The sequence below is a fragment of the Achroia grisella genome, unplaced genomic scaffold, assembly GCF_030625045.1.
Source record: "Achroia grisella isolate CSIRO2021 unplaced genomic scaffold, CSIRO_AGI_Agris_v1 utg509, whole genome shotgun sequence".
Classification (NCBI taxonomy): domain Eukaryota; kingdom Metazoa; phylum Arthropoda; class Insecta; order Lepidoptera; family Pyralidae; genus Achroia; species Achroia grisella.
The window spans coordinates 2,956,607-2,977,677 of NW_026712902.1; the positions used below are offsets into that span (position 1 = coordinate 2,956,607).

A 21,071-nucleotide genomic window follows, 5' to 3' on the forward strand; every position below is an offset into this window, starting at 1 on the left:
ATTAATCTACAATTTTGTTTATTTAAATAAATATTATTTCTATTGTAGTCTATGGTAACCTAAAACATATTGTAGGCTTTCAATATTTATGATTGGCACAGATTATATTCTAAAGTTTAATTGCAGATAAGGTACTCAGTATTCTGTAACTATACTTGTGCTGTTTAGTATTTCCAAGTCAAAAGAACTACATATATCGTGTATTAATATAATACTGTATATATGTATATCTGTGATCTTAAATATAGTTTTGTCTTTTTTATAATTTTTTCACTGTTTCTTTATAATTTTACACATTGTATAATGAGATTTACCGTAATTTAGATAATAAATAAATAATTTTTTTTTCGTAAAATCCCGGTTAATCACATGTAATATTACTGTATTTTTACAATACACAAATTCTCAATTCACAACAGTGAATATAGAAACACACAATGTGTGTATATTACAATATCAATAAACTTTCAATTAATTACTAAGGACTTATTTATTATAAATGCGTCGTTTCTTCAGTTAAAAATGATGGATATATGAGATCGAGGCCTCTTAATCTTGCTATTATGAATTCTTCAGCTTGAATCTCCATTTTCTGGTCAAAGTGTGTCTTCCAACCGCCAGCTTCGCCTAAAAAATGTCACTCATATTATTACATAAATAATATTAAAAAATATATATTGCTACGACCACAGATTTGATAATTTACTAAGAAAAAAACGAAATATCTTCGTATTAACAAATCTAATTGTCTTCATGTAAACATTTATTAAAAATTTACATAAACTACGACACTATATTGTATCTGAATAAAAAAAATAAAGCCTTACTTTTTAAATGTTAGAAAATAAAAGAAAACATACCTTTTCTAACAAACTGAACGCCATTCACAGCGTCGCCTGTAGTGTTGTTGACGCTTTTATTTTTTCTTAAACTGTCGAAACTTAAATGCACAGACAACTGTTTAATCTGCTCTTCTGTGTACTCCTTCCCTAGGAACTTGCACATTCTACGGATTTGTGTCGGCAAATCCTGGAAGTAGACAATATATTTTATAGTTACAGGACTTTTTTAAAAATGGCTTTGGAAAGAATTCAATTTTTTTAAAAGTTCTGTATAACCTGAGGTAAGTAAGAATTTTTGCCTAAAGGGATATACAAATAGCGCGGTCTATGTGAATCATATGAAACAAGCAGTATTAATCATGCATTTCTATTAAGGATTAAGATGTCATGCCAAAATTAATCGAAACGAAGTCTTACGAAGCATGTTGTTTCGCGACTGAAATAGGTAAGATCAGTCAATAATTTTTTTATATGAAACTGTGTAACATTTTTTTTGTAGTTTTCTATATATTAGCAATTTGTTCAAACTACATTTTTCAACCTTTTTTTGCCTTTATTTTATAATTAAATAGCGATAAATTATAACATTTTTATGTTATATTAACGAACATGTATGATATAGAATTAGATACACTATTGTATTGGGCTTAGGCCTGTAAAAATAGTTGTGTAAGTAAATAAATAAATAATCATGTCATTGAGTCTTACAATATTATATTATTGATTAGTATATTATTTACCTTAATCATGTCTTCATAAAATATAAAATGTAGATTCGGTTCATGCCTTTTCATCCATGCCTCATTTGTGTGAGATATAATTGGTGTCCACGGCACTGAAACGATTTAGATATTTGTTTAATTTGTGTTTTTAAATTAATATAATTTCCGCCTAATATACTATCATATCTAAGATATCCAGAGCGTGCGAGGAATCGTACCCGCGACCTTCGAAGATAGGGCGGTGTGCTAAACCACTTAACTACCGAGACCTATCAATTTCTATAGCTTGTAACATAATACAGACATATCACATCTAGAATAGCGAATCTGGTTAAAAAAATAAAATGTGAGAAGAAATACCAAGCAAAAATGATATTATAATGACCTAGTATGATATTTAACACTATTTCTTTTAACTAAACTACAGGTAAATCATGGTGCAGAACTAGTATTAAATTATATACAATTATACACTTACATAAATCTCTCCGAAACACTTCCCAGAAGGTAGGGAATCCAGATCTTAATAACGTTTTTGCGACCATTTTGTGAAGATAATAATAAGAGACGGCAACATCTCGCGGATCCCGGCCTACGTACACCACCTTAGCTGTGCTCAACAGCTTCGGTGGTAGAAGAGAGAGAGGTAGATGGGTCTTGATGAAACGGGGAGATGGTGCATTCTCTATCCTTTTCCAGCTCGGACACCTGGCAGCTGCTCCCAGACCTTGAAAGTTGCCTAGGTTCATAAAGTTGGTCTTGATCAGCTCGAATGCTATGTCTGGTATTTTTGATGTGAGCCTGTAATTATAGACGTTTTTTATACCACGATGGTAAGACACTGATGGTATTGATCACTGCACAGTAGAACACGTAGTTCTACAACGTATAATAATGGAATGTCCAGCGTTTGGTGCGCAAAGACTTATTTTATATATAAGAAATTCTTTCTTTATTATATAAATATAGATAAGTTTATATAATAAGGAAAGAAATACCTCTTCTCTTGCCATCTATCCTACAAAACACAGAAACTTTCCATTTTTTATGACTTCATTCTGAATACTATAAGGACGCTCTAGTGACAACTAGTTATTAACAGCTGACATGTTTCTGTACAATGTAATCGGTAATCGTTTTTTTATTAAGTATTTTTACGGATCTGGAAATTTTAGAAAGACGCCTAAAACACCAGGGGTGTCACGTAAGGGTGTATTAAGGTTTCTTAAGGATCGGCCACGCGTACGTTCATGAAAAATTCCATAAGCCTCAAGAGAAAATGTCACTTATTACGAACATAACGTAATTTACCCGGGTATATTTATACCATAGATAAATAATAACTAACAACAACTCCCACGCTATTAAGCATACATTAGCGACAAAAACACCGTAATATGTTTATGTTGTATATGTTGAATATCCAAACAGGCCATCACTTTAGATATGAACAAGTGCTTTTATTGATTATGGTATGTATGGAATCAACAAGCATGACATTATCGTATTTAAGTGTATTATGTATACGTTATGGTTTTTATAGTAATTAATAACTAAATTAAAAACCATATTGAAAGTGAATATGTTGTTATAGTACAACATATTGACTATAAATATACACTATACATAATATATTATGTATGTTGTAAATAAGCAAAATATTTTGGATATGTTACTGACATTTAAATTATTATACCAATTATATCCTTATCGTATTTTATAATTGTTGGAATTATTATTATTATAATTACTCAAATGCTACTTACTCTAGCATTGGAAATCTTTCGTACAAAGGTATGCTTTTTGCTGTTGCGTAATCCAAATTATTTTTTAGCAGCCATATTAACTCCTGGGTCCAAGTTGTGCCTGAAAACAAAATTTATTATAAGCTATCTTATAATGTCGCACTCCAAAGTTTTTGTTCACGAGAAGTTTTTACAGGACTCTGCAAAAAAGGACGTACTTACTCGTATTTGAGTTTCTGAGCTTAGATAATGTAGTGAACCTTTTTAGCTAATGAAATAGTCAGCTATTTCATTAGCCTCAGGGCTTATAGCTGTCTCTTTTTTCGTGCTAATTTCATTATTGTAAAGAGATGAAATAGCAAGTACATTTGTAATTTAAAGATATAATTAAAGTAATTTTTAAGGATATAGCTTACTAATATTATATACGCGAAAGTTTGTGAGTATGGTAGTATAGATGAATGGAAATTTGCTACCCTTTCACGCAAAAATTACTGAACGGATTGTTATGAATTTTACAGTACTATAGGTTATACATCATAATAACACACTAGTCTGCGCTAACGGTTTACGCTGGCGGGGAACCAGTGGAGGATGATGAGAACAGATCAGTTAAGCATCGTGATAAATTGATAAGGATTTATCATGATGGTTTCCAGAGGGAATCGCGTGGAGGTTAGGCTGATATGGTACATTGCGAGCAATGGGTCTACAGTCCACATTGCTAACCATCCCTTTCCCCCCTATAGGAAACAGTTATCACTTCTCATCAAGTGGTCTATCAGCTTTTTGTGATTCCAGAAACAGTATCAACAAAAATAAATAACTAAACGATATAGTGGTCTGTATTGACAGAAAAGATACAATAAATTAATGTTATGTATGTTATAGAGTTGTAAGCGAGAAGTCACTTGTTTGTTTCATTTGACGGTTTAGCGGTTTAGCACACCGCTTTACTGTCGATGATCGCTGGTTCTATTCCTCACACGGTACAAACATTTATATTTATGAATTATGTTTGTATAGGTCTGGGTACTTTGTATATTATGTATATATTCACAAAAAGATTCTAAGTAATTATATAAGTTGTCTAGTACCAATATTACGAGCTCCGCATAGCTTGGGACTAGATGGCGCTGTGTGAATTGTCCAGGGATATTATTATTATTTATCTATATTTATATTAGTGTAATTGTGTGTGATTTGTAAAAATCAAATAAACAATATATTTCTCTATCTATCCACATATTTGTACTTCGAAAAACGTTTCAATTTATAGAAAAAAAAGATATTGTAGATATGGGACATAGTTACCTATACATTAATTAGCACATGCGTTTAATAATGGCTAGTAAGACAAATTAAATATTATCTACTAAGCACTGCTGTGTCTAAACTGTGTCACCCCGCCTTACATTTTCATATTGTCATTTAGTACATAAGACCAATATGATTATGTACTTTTGTCAGTCTATTATCATCTGTAATATAGATTATCTCAACTGACAACATCGCATTATTGCCCCGTAACAGTAGACATTAATTCATGATAATTACAGGTAGGTATTTTTAGTTTCGAAACGCTTCTCAAACATAAATGACGGATGGTGTTGCCAAATTTTCGGCATAGGCCGAAAGGGTCGTTAGCTAACTTATGCATCGGCACGTATTAGAAGTAATAAATATGTACAGTACTTAATATGTACATACATACATATATATGTACTTCATAAATAAGTTACATAATTAAATGGACAGAAGTGTATTGGCAGCAAAATTATAATTGTATTACCCTCTGGGTACTCGCGACTTTATCTGGTTTTTATTGAGATAAGAAAGCCTATACCTCAAATTTCATTAGTATTCCTTCGATCGTTTAATCATGAAAAGGTAACAAACAAATAGACGGACAGATTTTTGCATTTATCGTGTTTAGTATGAATTTGCGCTTTTGGTACTTTCTTTTGCTGGATCGATACCAGAGTAATCTGTGCTCGCTGGTCTAGTGATTTAGCACACCGCTTTATTGCAGATCATCGCGGGTTCGATTCCTCACACGGCGCATACATTGATATCCATAGGAATTTTTTTTTGGATTGGTATGTTTTTTACATGTATATTATGTATGTAGATACAAAGAAACATATTTATATCAGTTGTCTAGTATACTGTTAGTATTATTAGACAAGCACTGCTTAGTCCCAAGGACTAGATAGATGGTGCTGTGTTAATTATGCAAGGTTAAAAAAAAGACTTGAGCAGGGTCGATTCCAGCTCCTTTACTGATTGTACTAATATTATTTTGAGATTAGTATGCACAAAAATACAGATAAACATAATAAAAATTATAATACAATGTTACATTTTCATCTACTACATTTTTAACGTACGAATAGAATAGAATAGGGAATCCTTTATTCAAATAAACTTAAAAGTAGGACATGTGAATAGAAATAGTTATTTTTTTAATCTACTGCTCATTCGGAAAGCTACATCGCAAGAAAGAAGGAGCAAGCTATTGTGTGTTGCACTTTTAAAAAATTGTTACTTTTTTATAACCTTTTTAAGCTGAAATGTGTGAATGCAAAGTACCAGCTAGCACTAATTTATTAGAGTCAAAATATTAAATACAAAATAACATTAAATCAGTCGTAGTGATTACAGTAAGCCAGTCCCTACAACCAGAACTCGTTCACGAGTATGACGGATGAGCCAACCATCGCTGCGAATGATTTTGACAAATCTAATCTCAATCTATGAAACATAGAGCGATTGGTAGACGATGATCATTTATCCACGCATTTTATATCTTGCAGATTATTTATCACAGTTTAGGTGATAAATACGAGTAAGATAAACAGATTAAAACAATTGTGCCACTATATTAGGGTTCGTAATAATCTTATTGTTGTCAAATCTACATTTTTTTGTCAGTCATGAGATTTAATAGTCAATTAAAACTTGTGGCTTTTAAAAGAAACACATTTCACTGATTTGTAGGTAGAGAAAAACGAGCGGTGAAGGCGAGTGTTAATGTACGACGGCAAGAGACCTCTTAAACCAACACCCCAGTTCCGGTAACTACTCGGAGTTTCCCTCTCTCACAAATGATGAAAACGGTACTCTAGAATTAACTATAATAATAATAATGTCTCATGAATCATGAGAACTAGATAGATAGATAGATAGATAGATGTATCGTTTATTTGTTTGTTACTAATCACACACAACATGCTCATAAGAATAGACAATACATAATACGACATAAGATTTATAAAATTGTGTTATTGTGTGTGATCTGTAGTAATACAAAAAGGTCGAAGCTCAGCGTGGAACGTTGTTCAGGGAACAAAATACTGATTTTCAGCTTTAACCCATTTGAGGGTACGTGAAAATTATAATTAAAATAAATATAAAATAAAAAGGAGCAATATCATTGGTAATTGTCTGTGCAGTGTATGTATAATCATGACTATCAAATTATCATGACTTCAATTCTTCAACTCACACGGCGCCATCTAGTTCTAACCTAAGCAGGTCTTGTTATTGGTTGGCAACTGACATAAATATATAGATAGATTTTTTAATAAGAGTATTTACTAATAATGAATAATGAGTGAGCATTTTCAACTTATCCAATGAGATTAGCGTCAAATTGTGGGAAGTTTCTATTTTAAGTTAGGTATTTAAAATATCAAAGTATTAATTAAATTATTATTAACAATATTAAAAAAAACACTCCAAAAATCTAAAAAATGGAACCAATCTGAAATCATACTCTTCAAATATTTTTTTTTCAGTACGGTTTATAAATGTCGGTGTTAAGTTACGAAACAACAAACAAAAAATGGAACATCCTCCTTTTATGGAGTCATTTAAAAACTTATTAATAAATAAGTATTATTATATATTCAGCTATTTTTAATAACTTCATTTTTTTTTATTTTCGGTCCACTCGCACTTGACCCGATTTATTATCTGGGCGCGTTTATTATCTGGTTACCTACTAAGCTTGTCATTTTTATAACCATATCAGCGGATCGTCACAATATGTCATACAATTTTAAATGGAAAACACCAGGCACACCTAACCTCGACCTAAACACTAACTCTACTTCATTATATACTCGGAAATAGAGGGAGACACGGGAGTGTTGAAAATGAATACAAGAAACCACAGTAATATATCATCAATCTAGTAACTAGTAATGCTAGCTATCCTCTTCCCCTCTGGGAAAGGGTTAGTTTGGGATTCTAAATAAGAGGAAATTCATAAAGAGATTGTTGTCCTAGCAATAGCAATATACCATATCAGGTTGACATCCACCGGGTTCCCACTGAAAACCGTCGTGAGAAATTCCTGGTGAATGTGTCACGATGCGCTGACCTGACCTCATGCTGTTTTTACTATCCTCCACTGATACCCCGTCAGTGTATACCATGTAAATTTTTAATTGTAATTCGTAAACAGTAGTTTTTTTTTTTTGCAAATATATACGCATAGAAAGTACCCAGACATACAAACAATTCTACTCATGAATACAAATATTTGTGAAGAATCAAACCCGCGACCATCGGAAGTAAACCTTACAAAACATACACCTCGGTTTATAAGAGAGTTTATACTCTCTTATATTGCAGCGTTTTTTTAGAGATTAAATAGGTAATTTTTCTTACCTGATCTAGGAAACGTGATGACCCACACATCATCAGGTCGCACTTCCATATTGTATATTGCCTCCGCATGCTTCTTGAATGACCCCGGCATGACGTATCCATGTTTGCCACATTTCACAAATTTACTCGAGTATCCTAAACAATAAAAATTAGACATTATGTTTTAGTACACACAGTGTAATTTGGTTTAAATGTTTCCATTATTTTATTCGCATTTTTTTTAATTAAATGTAACATTAGCTGATGGCCCGCCTAATGATAAGTGTCTATCTATATCTAAAAACACAAGGACATCACGTTATCATGTTATATGCGTGATACTCTCATGCGTTGCCATTGCCATTTTGGATGATTATGATTATGAATTGAAATATGACTCTGCAATTTCACTGCCCTTTCAACAACTTATAAGGCAAACTACTTAGCAACTAAAATAGACAATTTTAATTACAATATTATTAGGTATCAGAAAGTTCAAATTTGAAAAACACGTTTCTTCACATCTTTTTTTAGATGCAACAGGCAAATACCGTTTGATCGTACAGCCTAATCGAATTAATAGCTAAGCTCTATGAGTTTATAAACTTCTTGGAAAGGTGAACTTTTTGTTTTTTTTTTATTATAATGTCATTGCACTTTTGTGGCCATGACTTTAAATTAGCATTAACTGAAGAGTTGTAGCATATCATATCGTACTTATTTTGTACTCGATGTTCTAATTATCAAAACTTATTTATAGGCAATTTATCAATTTATTATTATCATCCAATATTAAGATTATCGTATTAAGATAATATGTCTACTTATAAATTATTGGCGTGTATAACATTATAAAAGATCATACGATTAAATATTTCGTAAATGGTGACATTTCATAATTTAATCATTTATTACTGGCCATGCGACTTAATGTCCAACGATTAACGACGATTTTATTTTTTATAATTACTTTTCAATACAGAACTCAGGAAAAGTCTTAAAAGTCAATCATTATGGTTCCATGGTTGCTTCTTTATTTTTTCAAACGTGAACAGCACCACGGATATGAGACCCGTGATAACACAAGAGTGATATCACTTGTGTCACAATGTTCCAGAGGACTAATATATTATGCCTCTTATAATTATATTTGTAACTGTAATTTCGATCCATAATCTCCAACCTACAACCGAAACACAGGCTTACAAAGGAAGCTTTTGGAGGCTCATATAGGTGAGACTTCACCTCCACTTAGTTCCCCTGAAAACCATCGTGATAAATTCCCGGTAAATTTGCCACTATGAGCAAACTGACATAATCAACTTGTGCCCCCCCTCCGATCGATCCCCCGTCCAATTCAAACGGGGATCGATATTACGAAGGCCTCGAGTCGAGGTTCGAAACCCTAGTTGGCCTTCAGCCGCTCCATAAGTCCTTCCGCGGGTTTGGAGTGCCATCTGCACTCGCCCCCTAACGTCCGGTGAAGCTGTAAAGGCCAGCTGCGGCCAACAGCATTAGAGTAGTCCGAAAAAATAAATCAACTTGTGCCCCGTCAACGTAAACCATTAGACGGGAGCACCATTTCATTATCATTGATGAAAAGGAAATAGATAAGACTAGGACGACACGAAAATCATGCAATATTGGAGTAGTTGTGGCGATGGTAAAGATGGCAACTGGGTGGGAGCAATATGACAAATTGGTTTTCATTTCACAAACGTGGCCACTTATGAAGCGATACAGAAACATATCACCTTAAACGTCTGAATTTCTGAAGTATTATTGAGAAAAAACAATGTAAATAAATTCGAGTTATTTGATCAAATAAGTTATTTAGAACGATAATAATCCTGAACTATTCACATGCGCCATCTAGTCTCAAGCTACGCGTAGCTCGTTTGGGTTCTTATTTGACATGTCCACAGTTCAGTTGGTCGGTTTATTCCAATGTGACAAGAGGCGAGCCTGCCGCCGACTCTCGAATTTTCTGTTTGACATCAATCATTGCTTCAATAGAAAGTTAGATTGTTGGAAATTGTTTTATATTTAGTTGTGTTGTTTTATATGTAGTTCGGAACATCGAATATCCCACAAAGAGGATGATGTTCCGAACTATATTTTATACCTTTTTATTGTCTATGTTTTTTATAATACTCTATTGTTTTACATATATGCCATAAGTAAATATCATTTTCGCGACTATATCACCATTTTCTTTGCTCGCTACAGCTCAATCAATAATAATAGATAACGTTTTTTGTGACAACTTTTACGAATGAACCTGTATACTGAATTTACACATTAGACAGTGTTAAGATAATCTGCAATAAACTGTAGAAGCTTCTTATACGGAACCAATGGTGTCTAAGACTTTGCATAACCGTTTATTATTCAAATATCATTCAGATAAGAGTATATAACTTTATCATGCCTTGCGAGGCCTCACTATCAAGTAGAGTTACGTTATGGTCCAATAAACACTATTATATGACTACTATAGCTTTTTACCCCATCATAAAACATGCAGATACGGTTATTGCGTTTAAATATATATTTTATATCCGCGACTTCGTCCGCATGGAATTTAACTTTATTTTTCTAAAATAAAGGTAACCTAAGTTACTCCTTATTTCATCAGCTACCTGCCAATAAAAGTCCTGTTAAAATCGTCCAGCCATTTCAAAGATTAGCCGGAACAAACTGTCTGTTTGTTTGTATGTCTGACAGACAAAAATTGTAAAAAATGTTATATTGGTTTACGTACCGTATTTATATTCATATGCATATAGTAAAAAACGATAATTTCAATATTACAAACAGACACTCCGATTTTATTTATATGTATAGATCTATAGATGAGTGGTTTATGAAATCGCGAAAGATTTTAAAAAACATAAGTATTATAGTGTTGTGGATTTTATCAATGGTTATAAAATTATCTGTTACATTGTCGTGACGTATAAAGATTTAATTTTCGTTTGACGTTCGGTTGCTTGAAGTTTAGTCTAAAACTATTATAATTGCTCCATTTTCCATAATCATAATATTTTTTTAAGTATATTTAAGCAGTGAACGTGATATGTCCCAAAAATTAACTATAGTACCTGTTACCCACGACTATATCTGCTTATTGTAGATAAAAGATGGCATTTAGTTTTTATTATTAAAATTATATGCATGTAATTTTTCTGTATAGAGCAAATAGAATCACTGAAGCGTACTTTTTTTTAATATGTCATGTCCGCACGTCCCGGGAAACGGGTGCGGATACTGCCAGACTCGTACCGGCTAAAACCCCCTTGGTGTCCTCTGAGCGCTATGGCGTCGTTTATGCGGGAACAGATTGCTACTACTAGCTGCTAATTATTCAATCGCTAAACGAAACTGTTACCTACAGCATACACGAAACTAGTTTCCCTATGAACAGCTGGTATACCCCCTTGGTATCCTCAGAGCGCTATGGCGTCGTGGATGCGGGAATAGATTGCTACTACTATCTGCTAACTATTCAATCGCTAAACGAAACTGTTACCTACAGCATACACGAAACTAGTTTCCCTATGAACAGCTGGTAAACCCCCTTGGTATCCTCAGAGCGCTATGGCGTCGTGGATGCGGGAATAGATTGCTACTACTATCTGCTAACTATTCAATCGCTAAACGAAACTGTTACCTACAGCATACACGAAACTAGTTTCCCTACAAACAGCTGATAAAATATTATATCTACCTGTTTTTAGATAAAACACATTTATTTCAAAGTCGAATCGTGGCCGAGATAATAATATCTCGAGCTTAGTTTTACGGGCAGGATTTTGAATGATATTTTTATATCTTAAGATTTATACGTTTATATGTGTAATAACATAGTTTCAATGAAACGTGCTATCGTTTTCTACAACGTTAAAAGACGACTTTTAATTAAATTGAAAAAAATAGGAGTAAAGTTATATTATAGTAATAAAACTAATATTCTTTAATGTATTATAACGAAGAAATTATGTTTTGTTTAGATTTTTTTTTATTTTGCTTTACTTTTTAAAATAAAAGCAGGTAAATAAGACTTATGTGCCTTTCGTTCAAATTTAAGAAGAATTTTAAAATGTTGATAAATGTTTATCTAGTTTTTATTTTTGACTGATGAATTTATTTATCTCATTATTAATAAAGTACCTATAGACCATAAATCTTATTGAATTATAATTAATTATAAATAAAGTAAGATTTTATTTGTATTTTATTAGAATTTAAGATTTGTGGTAATAATAAAAAAGTTTCATTTTACATACATTTTTTTTCGTACCTATTGGCTGGTCGGTCCGTCTATTAGTTTTGGCGACCTGGCAACCCTAAGTGTAATATATAAGGAGTGCATTTCGGCGTTCTGTGGGCCGCCTATGTGAGTCAAACGAATTGATAAAATATTTACAATGTCATTTTAATCTACATTATTATCTTTGTGTAATACAATTATTGTCTGTGATACATAATAATACATTTAAACTGTAATAAAACGATAAGCAACTGAGTGCAATGCCACTGACGGAATAAAACCACATCCTTATTAGTTATACCATAGAAAGATCGTACGAAGTTAAATTACTCTGCCTAAGAGGCAGTAACATAATACAGATGGTATGTTTCTACCTCTTAGACAAGTGTAAAAAGTAAGGTAAATTTTGTAGAGTTGTCTGCGTGGGTATATCTCTCTAACCTACTTCAGCTGCCAATCAGCTTGCTTTATAAGATGTGTTTTAGATATGACAGTGAAATGACAGGTTATGTTAACAAACCGTCCTAGTTTTCTGGAATAGCAACATTATAAGTGGTACGATGGTGAGTTTTGTCTACATAGGCGACGGTTATCACTTACCATCGGGGTGAGTGTACACTTGTTTGTCATTCAAAAATACTATGTCGGTATAAATATGCTGTAGTAGATTAAACGCTTGAAGAATGAGATCACAAACGTAGAGGTAGACTATGCGATTACGTCAATTTATATAAAAAATGAGTCATTATACGTGATGTTAGAAAATTATTTAACGACGCCAAACATTCGAAATTTAAATCAATAGTTTTATATAATATAAAATTATTTATACGTCATTGAATAATTTATACGTTATAAATAATTTTATATACTATGTAATGTTGGAAGTTTAGAAAATAAAAAAAAATATCCATGCCGAACATTCGAAATTCAAATATAATAAATTTTTTACATTATTCCAACATATAAATAATTCCGTTATTAAGAAATCGGAACTGAAAAAGAAAAAGTTTCTCAAATCGACTGGGATTTTTAAACATATTAGTTTTTTTTTACATACTATCTTTTTTCTACTTTAATTGATTTTGAATTTTTTTCAAAGCTCAGTTTATTGATATTCCTTAATCTTAATCTTGCAACATAATGTAGTCCTTCTCAGGGCCTTAAAAAAGTGTATATTTTTTAAAATTAAGTGTCAAGTCGATGTTATATTTCTGATATTATTACTCATCGCAGACAAACAAGTATATCAAATCGAGATAGTAGATCACATAATTCTGCATATTTCTGCTATGTCAATGAACGATCATGATGACAGAGCGATATTAAAGTAAATCCATTACTTGTACGGTTTATCTATGCGAGTGATAATGACATATATATTTTAACGTTTGCCGCTACAAGAATTACCACAGAGCAATTAACACTACTTTTCATGACTTTGACATACCCTGATGAATACGAAATCCAAAATTTAATCTATAGAACCTAGAACCTATAGACCTATAGAACCTATAGAATTTTAGGGGTGTTTGAGCTATTACCGCATATTTTTGATTTGTAGCGTTACGACCTACAGAGAACTATTGTTTTTTTAAGAGCTCGCTACCTAGGCCCGTTACGGACAAGAATTGAAGAATATTCTTAGGAACGATATTTTTTATGTCTTCAGGATACAATAGTACCTATTCATGTAATCATATACTATATGTATACATAAAGAATTGTAATAGTATATTTACTTCGTCAATTATAATTTTATAAATAATAATTTCATTGTGACTACCCCGTTTATATAATGTATATTTTTAGGTACAATTATGTACCTACCTGACAAAGGGGAACCAAATGTACAAAATGTTTGATTTGACATATATGTATAAAAGCTGTGAAGCTGCTAGATGCAGTATTTATATAGTTTACATATTGCTAACATTTCATTTGGATTGTATATTTATTCCCTTAGCAATCATATTCGTCTTACATAATGAAGATACTACGTAAGTAAATTAGTAAATGCATATAATAGATAAGATTTAATTTAAACAGAATATTATCTATTTTTTTTAATAATGTAACTATCTTATTAATTGTAATATAATTATTGTAATCATTCAATGTTTATAATATATATTAATGATAAAAAAAGTCTACATCTGTATTATTTACACAAAATGGACACTTAAAATAAAAAAATATAATTAAATAAAATGCGGAAGACTGGCCGTAAAGAATTTCCTCGCTGTATCGAAAAAAGGCAAATAAAAAACCATGAAATGCATTCGAATTTTAAAATAAGCTCTAGATAGAATACTAATTTTGTATCTGTCTAATTATTTTTTTTTTCACCCAAGAATTATAAACCAACTTAATTCTTTACTTATATATAGCACAGATAATATAATACTACATACTTATAGCCAATAAATTATTGCTTCTTTGCAATGATTTATTTTTTAATGAAAGGAGTAAGGAATCATAAATAAATTAATCAAATAACTAATCACTACATTTTATATATCTTTAATTGCTGAGACTTATAATATTTTATAACACGATATTATTTTTCTCTCATCAATAAAAGTAATTTTGTTTGTTATAATTATATTCGCATGTATTAACAATATACTCGTATGTATATTTTTTATGTCGATCAAATGAAATTAAATATTAATTGATAGTTTCAGCGCCTATCTATTTTGTTTATGTAAATACAGTAAGTCGGCCATTCTTTTCATTATTATTTTATACCAGCTACATTATTATTATTATTATTATGTTAACTAACTTCTTCATTCTCTTCATTATTATTTTATACTAGCCGTATCTGCGACTTTGTCCGTGTGGAATTTAACTTTATATTTCTAGAATAAAGGTAGTCTAAGTTACTCCTTATTACATCAACTACCTGCCAAAAAAGTCACGTCAGAATCGGTCCAGCCATTTCAGGGATTAGCCGGAACAAACAGACAGACAGACAAAAATTGTAAAACATGTTTTTTTGGTATATGTACCGAATTTACATACATATGCATGTAGTAAAAACGGTTATTTCAATATTAGAAACAGACACTTGTATTTTATTTATATGTATAGATTTTGTATTAGTCTATACTAATATTGCATCGACTATATATTTTGTTTGTCTCAGAGAACGGTTTTAAGTTGATCATCATCATTATTTTATATTGTGTCTTAATCTACACTATTATTATAAGGATTAAAGATTTGTATTTTTGTATATTTGTAACTAATATACAAAAAATCTATTCGACTTAATTCAAAAATTCTTTCGCCATTGGATTTGTACATTAATACTGAGTATATTACCTACGAGAACATCGATGATGAAAACCTACTTTTAAAAATTTACCATTCACATAATGACGGCTTGGTGGTCTAGCGGTTTAGCACACCACTTTACTTCCGATGGTCGCGGGTTCGATTCCTCGCACGTCACAAACATATGTATTCATGAGTACCATTATTTCTATCGGTCTGGGTGTTTTCTATGTATATCGTGTATGTATTTACAAATGAAAAACTAAGTTTTTATATCAGTTGTCTAGTAAGTACCCAGACCACAAGCTGTGCTTACTATGTGACTAGATGGCCCTGTGTTAATTGTCCAGGGATATTTATACGTATGATCTATCTAAAACTATGATTCAATATATTAATGTATTCACCATAATACATTAATTAGAACACTAAGAGCTGTCTAGGTACTGTTTAAATGGTCCATTGATGCGTCTGACTGTACATATTGTTTGATATTATTAGGAAATATCCGATCATTGTTAATTGCACTAAACTGTACTAAACAGTCGTCATAATAGGTATTATCTAAGTCTGCATGGTGATTTCATAAGTCTGTTTACAATCAAGGTGTCTGTCTGTACGTTCTAGTATATCTACGTAGCAAATTGTGGGGGATTTTGTTATGGAAACTTTTTTATACTACGATGGTAGCAAACAAGGCCATACGGCCTATCTGAAGGTTAGCATAGCCCATAGATGCCTGAAACACCAAGGGTGTCACGAGCGAGTTGCAAACGCTTATGAAACCTTAATGTAATAATAATAATCTCAGGACAATTCACACAGCGCCATCTAGACCCAACTTAAACTAGCTAAAGCTTATGCAATGGGTACTAGATAACTGATACAAATACATTTTTTTTTGTAAATACACGCATATTATACATAGAAAACACCCAGACCGATACAAACAATCATAGTCATGAATACAAATGTTTGTCCGTTGCGAGGAATCGAACCCGCAACCATCAGAAGTAAGGCAGTGTGCTAAACCGCTAGACCATCGAGGCCGTCATATATACCTTTTTAGAAAATAAACTATTGTTAGAGCTACAATGAGATTCACTGGCAGTTGTATGTATTGTATAATATGATGTTCTTCATCATCGCATAATATAAAACAAAGTCGCTGTCGCTGTCTGTCCGTCCCTATGTATGCTTAAATCTTTAAAACTACGCAACGGATTTTGAAGCGGTTTTTTTTAATAGATACAGTGATTCAAGAGCAAGGTTTAAATAAATAATACATGTACACCCGTGCGAAGTCGGGACGAGTAGCTAGTTATACATATTTTATATACTTCTGTCACTGCACTCTGCTATAACAAACGTCTCTAAAAGCTTCTCTTATTTTCATTCATTATTATTGTAATTAATAATAATGTGCTCTATCGGGCTAAGGAGAGTTTGTTAGTAAATGTGTAGAGAGATCGAGTGGGAGATTATTAGTAGTGGCCCTATTATTTTACTTTCACGCCCAAGTTCCCAAACATATAACAAACAGACACTTCAATTTGATTAATTTGTATAGATATAAAAAAAACTGATTAGGTTTCCGTGTATCTGTTTATCCGCTTCTACAAAACCACGCGATGGGTTTTGATAGGGATTTCAATGTCATTTCGAAATACGTAATTAACAATTATATTAGTACGTACTTATCTATCTATATCTAATGTCGTTAAAGCAAGGCCTTAATTAAAAAATATAAAATACACTTTAGTTTTTATATTTCACCGAAAAATATATTTTTATTGCATGTATTAAAGAAATCATAGTGTTTAGAATTATTGTCAATTTCTCTACAGTAGGTAGAGATTTACTGACACATTGCGAATTATGATAAATTGAGATAAATATGATATATGTACTAAACTAGGGATCCGCCCTGGCTTTGCATATGTAGAAAGTTCTATTATACACATAAACCTTCCTTAAACATACTCTATTAAGGGATGAAAATTCATTGAATAGATAGTTTTTAATATGATCGCGAATATACAGAGAGACGTAGCAAACTTTGTTTTAATTAATATATATAAATAGATATGGTAAATACTTACAAATGTTTTGCCCCATCAAAATAATACCACTATAAAATTCTCAAATCACATAATACCTAGTAGTAATATTACATAAACAAATTTAAACAAACATCCTTAGTTTCCCTTTTATGAATTTAATATTTTTTTTTTATAAATACATTTAACGTACTTACCTTCATAGTCATAAAGATTACTATCTAATATTGAATAATAAAATCACAGATGTTACCTAAGCCTCAAAAACGTTAGCAACATTTTTAAGATAAAAAAATAAAAAATATAAAATGACACTACAATTTTCCCGCCAAATGAAAATGTCACAATACTTAACGATTCCCGCAAACGGCACAACCGGTATTAAACACAACACACCACTGACACCAACCTATTAGGATTTTCTTGATCAGTTTGTCCTCTTCGTCGGTAACATTGTTAATCTCGTACGGCAGTTCCAACCAGGGCGCCATCTTTGCTGTGTGTATTTTGGTTGAAAAGCAAACACAGTACTGTCATTCGAGTGGTTACATCCACCGTTTTCAATACCAAATAATCTTATCGTATTGTATTGATTCATCTATTACTCAGATAATATCTTGTATGAGTCAGTTTGCATGAAATTTAGAGACCATGTACGTTGATAGATAGAAACCATGACGGGTGTAAACCATATTAAAATAAACAATTTTAATGATAATATTATGTCAATATAATTGATAAAAAATGTCCTACTTTTAATTTAATCCAAGATCATTGTACAGGGTTATAGAGTATGTGTAAAACTCATGAAAAGTGATATACCAAGAAACAAAGCGCTTGAGACTTTTATGTATAGTATAAAACGATTATATATATGTAATTAATAATTATATGTACTATAATATTATTAAGTATATATAGTATACATGTTAATATTCATTCAACTACATAAACATAATTTTGCATGTCTACTACGATCACTTTGCATGTATTATGATGCAAAATGATCGTATATTCACCACAGTGTAGAACACTGTACAGAGAAAGAGGAAATTGTAGAATAAATTTTAAAGTCTTCATACTAAATCAATCACATAGCCATAAAGTTTGTACGGCCTTTTCAAATTATTTTCAATTTTACACTTTACTTTTTAGAAACATTTGTTCTCCTTCATGAATACTACCTACTGTCATTGATTTTCTGCTCGGTGTACTAACCTTGTGTAGACTATCTCACTTCTTACTAATATTATAAACGCGAAAATTCATGCTCATACTTAACCTTACTTAGTTTTGTTTTATTTATTTCTTTACATTAATTGTCAACAATTGAAAATGAGAAACTAGTTTGTGTAATTTGTTTTCACTGAATTATCATACAATTAACTCGTTTTGCAGCTGACAACATGAACGTCATGTATATTTTATATTATCTATCGTATAACATTATTATTTTGTCGTAATTTCCCTCGATTGTTCTCAATTTTCAGTTCAATTAATAATATAATTTATTCATTAACGACATAAGGCTGAATTTCCTATAGTACAATTTCTTCTATTCTTCATGCTTTATTTTGGTATAGGTACATTCGTCTCTATTATTTTAATGATAAGTATTAATTTAAAACAAACTTCAATCAAAAGGAATACAACATTACTTACTAACATTACGTAAACTGTATTCAACAATAAATGAATCCATACTGACTGATTACAATACTCAATAATATAATTTATATTTTTTTTGTTTTATATCATATCATAGGTTCATGACATCTTTACTAATTCTAGACGGACTTTAGTCATTCTATTTACAATATTTTACTAAATTTAAGATATATTTTTTATACAACTAACAAAATATTCTGTTATCATAAATAATAAAAATAATCAAACGATTTTAATACATTTTACAATTCTATTGGTAAATATTTGTAAAATTTTTCAACAACAGAATTACATTCGAATTTCGAACTTTCTCTGATTTCAAATTGAAATATCAAATTGTGTTCACAAATACGATAGCGACAATCTCAAATATAGAACACGTAAATAAAACTACAGAAACATAAATAAACTGTATATATTTCTATTAAACAAACCATCTATATTGCTAAAAAAGAAAAAAAAACATTGAATAAATACGTTATTTATTTGATACGATATAAATTCGAGTCCTATTTGAACAGTATAGATACTATTTTGGTAATGATTTTGTACTTTTGTATTTTTATTTATAACTATTTATAACTATATCTCATTTAGATCATTTCTCAAAAGCACATATATACGTCCGCCTGATGGAAAAAAGTTACCGCAATCATTATGACTAACCACCAGAGTTCTCCTATTTCTAGCCTGAATTCTCTAGCTTCCATTTACATAATAGTAATACCATTCTTTATTGCGCAAAGATCGTTAATAAAGTGCCTTCTTTATTTTTAATAATTGAATAAATCTTTATTTGTATTTTTATACTTAATTTTATTTATAACTATATCCTTACTATCAAAGATTATATACGTCCGCCTGATGGAAAGTTACCGCAAAGCAAACTAAAACATTACATAACAAAAAGCGGCCTTATCGCTTAAAGCAACCTCTTAAAGTCAACCTGGACATAACCTTGTCCTTGTGGTTTTATCTCTCTAATAAAAAGAAGCATTAATGAATGATGACTGTCGACTTTCTACTAGCATGTTTAAGAAGATACTAAAATGTAATTCTGCAATAAAAATTATCGAAGCTTGAAACTTACTTAGCAAGATTATTTTTATTAGTATACTGTGTGACCAATGACCAATGTGCTCCCTCTAATATAATTGACTGCAATGATGGCTGGCTTATCCGTCATACTCGTGAAAAAGTGTTACTTGTGGGGACTAGTCTATTCGGATTACGAACATTTATGAGACTATTTGCTTTTGTAATAGCATATGCTGGTGGTCATTCTATTCTCCCATATTTTAATTTAAAAATGACTCTGTAATATTGTAAACATATACAACATTTATTTGAAAAGAATACGAGCTGTGTTTCTTGTCAGTTTTTCTCATCTCGAAATCATTTCAAACTGACGGTAGATTTGACATATCATAAGAGTCTGTAATAGTCCTACATGAATAAAGATATTTTGCATTGAATTTGAATTTGACCATCATCATGGGGCATCATTGTGTAACACGGTTGCTAACAATTTAAATTTCGAATAGATTTATATTACGTTGCCGATTATGACAATTAAATATTGCAATTGAGAAAGGTAACTAAATAAATTGCCATGTAAACAAATCAGGAGCAACACGCAAGTTTCTTGATCATTCTTCTTTTGACGGTCTCAGCTTTCCGAATGAGCGATAAAGTCAAATGATAAGTATGCGAAAAGTAAATTTAAGTTTATTTGATTAAAGAATTTTCTATGCTATTCCAACCCATTACCGTTCATATAAAATCAAAAAACCCTATCTATACTGCTTAATCTCAACCTATGT

At 31.2% G+C, this 21,071-nt stretch overlaps 1 protein-coding gene across 1 annotated transcript; it reads right to left on the bottom strand.

Moving 5' to 3' along the window:
- Nucleotides 1–493: 493 nt before the first annotated feature.
- Nucleotides 494–18,071, bottom strand: LOC131846260 (sulfotransferase 1B1-like). The gene is made up of 7 exons (XM_059195524.1): nt 17,990–18,071; nt 7,987–8,121; nt 3,331–3,430; nt 2,043–2,365; nt 1,583–1,677; nt 861–1,029; nt 494–627 (listed from the first exon to the last, which is right to left on the bottom strand). Exons 1-7 carry the CDS (start codon nt 18,069–18,071, stop codon nt 494–496), a joined length of 1,038 nt encoding a protein of 345 aa, XP_059051507.1.
- Between the last annotated feature and the right edge of the window lie 3,000 nt (nt 18,072–21,071).

Bases quoted from the DNA above. Each gene is read 5' to 3' on its own strand.
- LOC131846260 (XM_059195524.1), bottom strand. From the start codon at position 18,071: ATGGCGCCCTGGTTGGAACTGCCGTACGAGATTAACAATGTTACCGAC. The intron at 8,122-17,989 runs GTTGGTGTCAGT...TTTATTGTTTAG, and splicing joins GATCAAGAAAATCCTAATAG to GATACTCGAGTAAATTTGTG. The intron at 628-860 runs GTATGTTTTCTT...GACATTTTTTAG, and splicing joins CGTTCAGTTTGTTAGAAAAG to GCGAAGCTGGCGGTTGGAAG.